This window comes from Schistocerca nitens, chromosome 4 (genome assembly GCF_023898315.1).
Source record: "Schistocerca nitens isolate TAMUIC-IGC-003100 chromosome 4, iqSchNite1.1, whole genome shotgun sequence".
Taxonomy (NCBI): domain Eukaryota; kingdom Metazoa; phylum Arthropoda; class Insecta; order Orthoptera; family Acrididae; genus Schistocerca; species Schistocerca nitens.
The window spans coordinates 440,952,423-440,961,068 of record NC_064617.1 but is presented as its reverse complement, the minus strand read 5'-3'; the positions used below and the strand labels follow the sequence as shown (position 1 = coordinate 440,961,068).

Genomic DNA, 8,646 nt, shown 5'->3' with positions numbered 1-8,646 from the left:
CTTGACAAGCAGATTTATCATATCCCGCACTTCAGCATGGTGTGGCCTTACATGTCGCAGGTTGTCAACACCTGCTGCAAGATAAGCCCAACGCTGTGTCACGAGCCCAGGCCTTTGCTGGCGATTGTCGCAGATTGCGATTATCAGCCATAGTAATTACGTCACTGTACACGCCCGACACGTATATAAGAGCAAATGTCTGAATGTGTGGTACGTTCTCCAGCCGCAACACTGCAGCAATGGCAGGTAAGGCGCAGTTTACGCATTCACAAGCCATGTGGACTTCTAATTTGGTATTCCAGGCGGTTGTAAACAGACGGACTGCTGTTCCATTGTTATCGGTCCAAAAGTGTATTAATTTGACATTATAAACATCGATGTTATTTTTGTGGTCTTCAGTCCGAGAATTGGTTTGATACAGCTCTCTGCTCTACTCTATCTCTTGTAAGCCTCTTTATCTATGAACAACTACCGCAACCTACATCCTGTTTACTATATTCATCTACTGGCCTCCATCTACGATTTTACATCCCCTCCCCATATTTCCCCAATACTAAACTGATGGTCCCTCGATGTCTCAGAATGTCTCCTATCAACCGCGCACTTCTTTTAGCCACGTTGTGCCACAAATATCTTGTCTCCACAATTACGTTCACTACCTACTCATTAATTTCACGATCTACCGATCTAATCTTCAACATTCTTCTGTAGCAGCTTATTTCAAAAGCCTCTATTTACTTCTTGTGCAAACTACTCGTCGTCCTTGTTTCACTTCCATACTTGAGTACACTCCAAATACCTTCACAAAAGACTTCCTAACACTTAAATATACATTCGATTTTAACATATTTCTATTCTTCAACGACACTTTTCTTGCCATTGCTAGCCTACCTTTTATATCCCCTCTACTTCGGTCGTCACTAGTTATTTTCTGTCCAAATATTAAAACTGATCATACTCTCTGTGTCTCGTTCCCTAATCTAATTCCCTCAGCATCATGTGAATTAATTCGACTACATTCCATTATCTGTGTTTTGGTTTTGTTAATGCTCATCGATATAATGTAAAAAGTAAATTTTCAGTTCTTGGTTGTGACCATTACTGTTATCTTCTAAAAAAGTTCATTGCTACGCTACTTCAAAATCACTCACAGATACAGTCTAAGACAAAAAGAAGAAAACGATGCATCACGAAAGAATTCCCCGAATGGGACGAAAATCGGTAGATGTGATGTACATGTACAAACAAACAATTGATTACCATTTCAGAAAACCAGGATGATTTATTCAAGAGAATGAGCTCCACAAACCTACCAAGTCTGTAACGCGTTGGATCATATCTGTCCTTTATGCAAGCAGTTACTCGGTTCGGCACTGCTTGACAGAGTTGTTGGATGTCCTCCTGAGGCTTATCGTGCCAAATTCTGTCCAATTGGTGAGTTAGATCGTCAGAGTCCCGAGATTATTGTAGAGCCCTGCCCATAACACTAAAAGGCAGACTCCAGATCATCACTCCTGTTTGTCAGGCCGCGTGGAGGGCGACAGGTTGGAATCCCACCGTTGTCCAGGGAGTCTCCAGACACGTCTTTGGCCTGGAATCCCTGTGCCTGGAGTGTCATTGTCTTAAGTGGTAATTCCCGCTTAGAACTGAGTCTCGGTGATCTTAGGAAACATGTGTTGTTTACATTCACGTTCTATTGTAAGAATAGAACAGGTCCAAACATGGAGCCATGGATTTCTACAAAAGTGTTAATTATACCTTTTTTGGTCCTTATTCTCACGGACCAACAATTCGTTTCCCTTATTGCTCATTCCATACCTCGTATCCTCGACACAGCGAGATCTGTCAAAGAATGAACACAATTGCATTCCTTTTACGGAAGAATAAATGCTTGACAATGTTCTGTAAATCATTCAATCAACAATCATAGTGTAGTCACCATCATCACTGTATCGGTTCCTTTCTTCGGATGTCTCCAAATGGTCTTGAAATGCTATTAATATATGTGAGCTAAAATCAGAAAATGGCGAGTTACCTTCATTGTCATCATTACCATCTGGTTCTTGGAGTAAGCCTTCAATTCTGATCTGATCTACACTCCAGCTTTAATACGGTCTTCCCAATAATGCCCAACTTTCGGTCAGTATTCTTTAGTTTGCTTTCGTAGACACTCGTAATCAGTTTTAAGACTATGGTTATATATATTTTGGGTACACTAATTTGGATTGTTTTTGGTTATTGAGAAGATCTTTATTTTTCATTTCTTCATTTTCATCTGATCAACTCTTCAAGGAACTGTAATGTGACCATTTATATTAATGAAAGACAGTGATATAGTAGAAGCTGTTGATATTTTTCCGAACCCTTTTAATTATGACGTTTCCAAGTACCGACATGGCCAACGGCCTTGCCGCATTGGTAATACCGGTTTCCGTCAGATCAGCAAAGTTAAGCGCTGTCGGGTTGAGCTAGCACTTGGATGGGTGACCATCCGGTCTGCCGAGCGCTGTTGGCAAGCGTGGTGCCCTTGTGAGGCAAACTGAGGAGCTACTTGATTGAGAAGTAGTGGCTCCGGTATCGGAAACTGACATACGGCCGGGAGAGCGGTGTGCTGGCCACATGCCCCTCCGTATACGCATCCAGTGACGCCTATGGGCTGTGGATGGAACGGCGGCCGGTCGGTACCTTTGGGCCTTCGTGTCCTGTGCCATGATATCTTTCACCCCAAAGAAACTATTACGAAAAAGCAACACTAGCTTAATTACCTTTCTAATGTACATCTATACTCCACAAGCCACCACCGTTGTGTCCCCAATTTCCAGTTCCAGTCGTGAATAGTTCCTGTAAAGGACGGTTGTTAGTAAGCCCCTGTGTGGGCCCGAATCTCTCTAATTTTTTCTTCGTGGTTCCTTTCGCGAGGTATACCTAGGAGAAAGCAATATATTTGATGACTCTTCTAGGAATGTACACTCTCGGAAATTTCACAACGAACCACATCGTGATGCATAACGCCTCTCTGCCATTGGTGTCGTTCGCTCACCCCTGTGATGCTTTCGTGACTACTAAACGAACGTGTGACGAATCGCGTAGCTCTCCTTTGGTTCTTCTCTATTTCCTCTATCTGTCCTGTCTAGTACAAGTCCAACACTGACGATAAATACTCGAGAAATGGTCGAAGTTTGTTGATGGACTACATTTCCTGAGAATTCTTCGAATGAATCTCAGTCTGGCATCTGCCTTACTCGCGCTGAATTTTATGTGGTTGCTCCATTTCAAATCGCTTCGCTCGTACTCCAAATTATTTTATGGAAGTAACTGATTGTTCTACGGTTTTGTAATCATACAATGAAGAATCTTTTTGTCTATGTTTTCGCACTAAGTTACATTTGTGTGTGGGGTCAACTGCCACTACCAGCACCATGCGTCGATCCTCCGCAGGTCTTTCTGCACTTCGCTACAGTTGGCCCGTCGCGATTTCTCTGCATACGATGTCATCATCCGCGAAGAGCCTCATGGAATTTCCGACGTTATCTTCTAGGTTATTTATATACAGGGTGAGCACAAAGTCTTGCCCTGATTATAACAATTTATCACAGAATAACCGTTTGACATAATAATTTACATTTGATGCCGTTACATAGGTCAGTGTTACAAGTTTGTTTTTTTTTTTTTTTAAAAAAAAAAAAAAGAAAGGCCAGTTACGTTAGTAAACCTCAACGTCTGCTACCTTGGTAGCTCGGAGAATGTCGAGGCGGTATTCCAGTTACCGCCAAGTGTTTTTGTAACATGTGTTCTATCACAGTACCCAGAGCAGCTTGTATCCTAGCCTTCAGTTCATCGACATCAGCAAGACGAAGACACTGTACTTGATATAGCCCCAGAAAAAAAAGTCAAGGAGCGTAATGTCTGGAGAGTGGAGTAATGACCGGATCAGTGGATTGGAAGGCACGGTCCAACACCCTGGCCAACCCGCTCTCCAGACATTGCTCCCCTTGACGTTTTTTTCTGGGGCTATATCAAGGACAGAGTCGTCTATGTATGCCTGCCCTAACGTTCCCATGCAGGCCAACATCAGATTACTGTCACATATGAATGTCCTACCGATCTGGGTATTAGACGATTTGACCAGCGAGCCAAATGGTTGCCAAAATAAGGCCTCTCTGAAACTCTGTCAACTGCTGATAATGGTGTCTCTGTATCCTTTACAGTAATTGCCCAGTATCTGACGCTGTTCACACCCCTTCTATACCCTACCAGATCTGGCAACAACACTAAATCCGAAAAACACTAATACCCTCTGGCGGCCGTTCTACTGTGACAACAAATTGCTACTTTACTCATTTCAATTAATTGTATATAATAATGATAATCGGGCTACGCCAGGATCTTCACCTGGATGGAGCCCGGCCACCTGGTGCAAGTGTTTTTAATTGACGCCACTTCTGGGACTTGAGTGTCGGTGAGGATGAAATGATGATAAAGACTACACAACACCCAGTCCCCGAGTGGAGAAAATATCCGACCCAGCCGGGAATTGAACCCAGCTCCCCACGTGTTTTTCCGCCAGGCAACCACTCAGCTATGAAATAAATTGGATGATATCAGGGATGATGTTTCCAGCAAAGTATATCAGTCACAAATGTAGCCCCTGAGCCACTTAAATGATTCTTTGTTATATCTGAAACGTCAACAAAGCATAAATGATAGAAGAGACACAGAAACTTCAAAGAACAACAGAGGTTTTCGTGACGCTGTTTTGATAGCAGAGTAGTTCCGTAAGAGATACTGCTAAAAAACGTTATGGACCATCTTCTTTCATGTTCATACCCCTTTCTTCTCCTACCCGGTAAAAAATTAATTAATCTGTAAAGCAATTTCATATTATATGACGTAGCTACAGTTTGTATCATCCTCTCGCTCTTGTCACTTTATAAATTATTATTTGCATTGACTATTTCGTCAACCCGTTTCTGTAGAGCTACTTTCACAGATGTTATGGGGAATAAAGTCTGTTCTCTTACTACTTTTTCTTGTCTGACCACGCTGGAGGACACTGCTGTACATTAACAATACACACTCGTGGCGGTACATCACATTGATCACATCGCTAAATTGCCTCAATATGAAGCCGTAGTTGCCTCGAAATCGATAGCAAAAGAAAACAGTAAACATGTGAAAAATAGTTAGAGAATAGCCTAAAGACTCTCCAAACAAAATATTTCGCAACCAACGTCCCCAGTTTTCAGCAACAACATTATTTCTATAGTTACCTTGACAGCTGCATAAGGTAAAAACCTAAATTTGTTTCAGTCAGTTATCGTTGCTAACAGTGGGAAATCCTTCCACAGGAAATGTGCTGCTCGCCGTGCTGTCCGTCGCTGCGCTGCTGACGTCCGCTCATGGGACGAACCTCTCGCTTAACAAGCAAGTACGTCACCAATACAGTTTCAATACTGGGTCCGTCCCGTTTATGACACCTTCCTGCTACGAAACAAGCTTTTCTAATGTTAATGTAAAATTGCCGTTTTCAGGCAGCACAGCATAAAATAAAGTGTTATAATCACTAGGGTTTCACGTGGATGGTAATAACAGTTGTTTCGTTCCAGGTGAAGGGCAACTATCCGGCTTGTTCAGTCCCGTCTGGTCCCTTCGTAAACCCTACCGACTGCACAACGTACTACCAATGCATTGGGGATGGCATCGTCTTAGTGCGGCCCTGCCCATCTGGACTCCACTTCAACCGCAAAACCGCCCAGTGCGATTACCCAGAGAATGCTAAGTGTGAAGTATCCTCTTCTTCTGACGGAGCGGGCACATCAGCCAACAATGAGACACCCAGTGGCTCTTCTTCTTTACCTGAATGTCCTTACCCTGCTGATCCAAATGTTGTTGTCCATTTTCCCAATCCTGAGGACTGCAGCAGCTTCTATAAGTGTGGTCTCGATGGAAAACCGGTGTTGATACCCTGCCCAGCAGGTCTCGAGTGGAATGACGAAGCAGACGCCTGCGACTACCCCGAATCTGCCGGCTGCAGCGTCTCTTCTGGTGGCAGTGGCAGTGGGGGCAAACCAGCCGGTAACTCTAATACTCCTCCACCTGAATGTCCCTTTCCCGCCGATCCAGTGAATGTTGTACAGTTTCCCAACCCTGACAACTGCAGCACCTTCTACAAGTGTAGCCTCGAAGGAGAACCTGTCCTGATTGCGTGTCCAGAAGGTCTAGAATACAATGCTGAGGCTCAGGTGTGTGACTACCCTGCGTCTGCTGGCTGCAGCGTCTCTTCTGGTAAAAGTGGCAGCGCAAGCAAACTAACAAGAAGGTCAAATACTCCGCCACCTGAATGCCCCTTCCCCGCCGATCCAGAGAATGTCGTGCAGTTTCCAAACCCTGATGACTGCAGTACCTTCTACAAGTGCGACCTCGATGGAACTGCAGTGCTGCAAGATTGCCCAGCTGGCCTCGAATACAATGCTGAGACTCAGGTGTGTGACTACCCTGCGTCTGCTGGCTGCAGCGTCTCTTCTGGTAAAAGTGGCAGCGCAAGCAAACTAACCAGGTCAAATACCCCTCCACCTGAATGCCCCTTCCCCGCCGATCCAGTAAATGTTGTACAGTTTCCCAACCCTGACAACTGCAGCACCTTCTACAAGTGTAGCCTCGAAGGAGAACCTGTCCTGATCGCGTGTCCAGAAGGCCTCGAGTACAATGCTGAGGCTCAGGTGTGTGACTACCCTGCGTCTGCTGGCTGCAGCGTCTCTTCTGGTAAAAGTGACAGTGCAGGCAAACTCACCAGGTCAAATACCCCTCCACCTGAATGCCCCTTCCCCGCCGATCCAGTAAATGTTGTACAGTTTCCCAATCCTGACAACTGCAGCACCTTCTACAAGTGCAGCCTCGACGGAGAACCTGTCCTGATCGCATGTCCAGAAGGACTCGAGTACAATGCTGAGGCTCAGGTGTGTGACTACCCTGCATCTGCTGGCTGCAGCGTCTCTTCTGGTAACAGTGGCAGCGCAAGCAAACCAGCTGGGACATCAAACACTCCTCCACCTGAATGTCCCTACCCTGCTGACCCTAATGTTGTAGTCCATTTCCCCAACCCCGATGATTGTAGCTCCTTCTACAAGTGCGGCCTCGATGGAATACCTGTGCTGATCCCCTGCCCAGATGGCCTCGAGTGGAATGACGAAGCAGATTATTGTGACTACCCCGAATCTGCTGGCTGCAGCGTCTCTTCTGGTAACAGTGGTAGTGTGGGCATACCAGCCGGAAACTCGAAGACTCCGCCACCTGAATGTCCCTCTCCCGCCGACCCAGAAAATGTCGTGCAGTTTCCAAACCCTGATGACTGCAGTACCTTCTACAAGTGCGACCTCGATGGAACTGCAGTGCTGCAAGATTGCCCACCTGGCCTCGAATACAATGCTGAGACTCAGGTGTGTGACTACCCTGCGTCTGCTGGCTGTAGCGTCTCTTCTGGTAAAAGTGACAGTGCAAGCAAACTCACCAGGTCAAATACCCCTCCACCCGAATGCCCCTTCCCCGCCGATCCAGTAAATGTTGTACAGTTTCCCAATCCTGACAACTGCAGCACCTTCTACAAGTGCAGCCTCGACGGAGAACCTGTCCTGATCGCATGTCCAGAAGGCCTCGAGTACAATGCTGAGGCTCAGGTGTGTGACTACCCTGCATCTGCTGGCTGCAGCGTCTCTTCTGGTAACAGTGGCAGCGCAAGCAAACCAGCTGGGACATCAAACACTCCTCCACCTGAATGTCCCTACCCTGCTGACCCTAATGTTGTAGTCCATTTCCCCAACCCCGATGATTGTAGCTCCTTCTACAAGTGCGGCCTCGATGGAATACCCGTGCTGATCCCCTGCCCAGATGGCCTCGAGTGGAATGACGAAGCAGATTATTGTGACTACCCCGAATCTGCTGGCTGCAGCGTCTCTTCTGGTAACAGTGGTAGCGTGGGCATACCAGCCGGAAACTCGAAGACTCCGCCACCTGAATGTCCCTCTCCCGCCGACCCAGAAAATGTCGTGCAGTTTCCAAACCCTGATGACTGCAGTACCTTCTACAAGTGCGACCTCGATGGAACTGCAGTGCTGCAAGATTGCCCACCTGGCCTCGAATACAATGCTGAGGCTCAGGTGTGTGACTACCCTGCGTCTGCTGGCTGCTCTGTAGCCAAGAAATGAATCTGTAAAAGCTGTTATTTTCTGTGATACCACATGCTGACTTTTCTTTGGGGTACTATTTTATGAATAAAATAAATTGTTTGACGCATTCAGTGGCTTTTCATTGATGAAAACTATGTAATATTGTATTTACTCACGGGCGTGTACCAGATTTAGTACTATTCTGGGAGAAAAATAGAGTTCCTTCCATAACGTTATTTCTAGGCAGTTTAGACTAGCACAATTTATTTGTCTTTTTTGTCAATGGGACAAGACATTTTCTAGGTGACTTACTTCGTCGTGGTAGACAGGGTTGAGGCAGAAGGCTCTACTTCGGTAAGTTAGATTCAATGATCGAGTTTTCATTCCCGATGTACCTTCTCTATGGTTTCCGCAGATCCGCGGCACATAGGATCAGTAATTTAACATGAATAGGGCTCTTTTTGTTCTCTGCCTTCGTTTGTTT

At 45.7% G+C, this 8,646-nt stretch overlaps 1 protein-coding gene across 5 annotated transcripts; it reads left to right on the top strand.

The window, feature by feature from the left end:
- The first annotated feature begins 218 nt into the window (after window positions 1–218).
- LOC126251462 (balbiani ring protein 3-like) lies at window positions 219–8,293 on the top strand. Of its 5 annotated transcripts, none has more exons than XM_049951897.1 (4): window positions 219–246; window positions 5,349–5,428; window positions 5,607–6,192; window positions 6,670–8,293. In XM_049951897.1, the coding sequence occupies exons 1-4, from the start codon at window positions 240–242 to the stop codon at window positions 8,199–8,201; spliced, it is 2,205 nt and encodes a 734-aa protein (XP_049807854.1). In that variant the 5' UTR covers window positions 219–239; the 3' UTR covers window positions 8,202–8,293. The 5 variants fall into 5 exon arrangements, with proteins under 5 accessions (XP_049807854.1, XP_049807852.1, XP_049807853.1 ...); XM_049951895.1 differs by having other exon boundaries at window positions 5,607–6,242; window positions 6,483–8,293; XM_049951896.1 differs by having other exon boundaries at window positions 5,607–6,482; window positions 6,957–8,293.
- The last annotated feature ends 353 nt before the right edge of the window (window positions 8,294–8,646 follow it).

What these genes read in the sequence shown, in the direction of transcription:
- LOC126251462 (XM_049951892.1), top strand. An exon ending in ACCTCTCGCTTAACAAGCAA is followed by an intron (nt 5,429 to 5,606) that starts GTACGTCACCAA and finishes GTTTCGTTCCAG; the next exon opens with GTGAAGGGCAACTATCCGGC.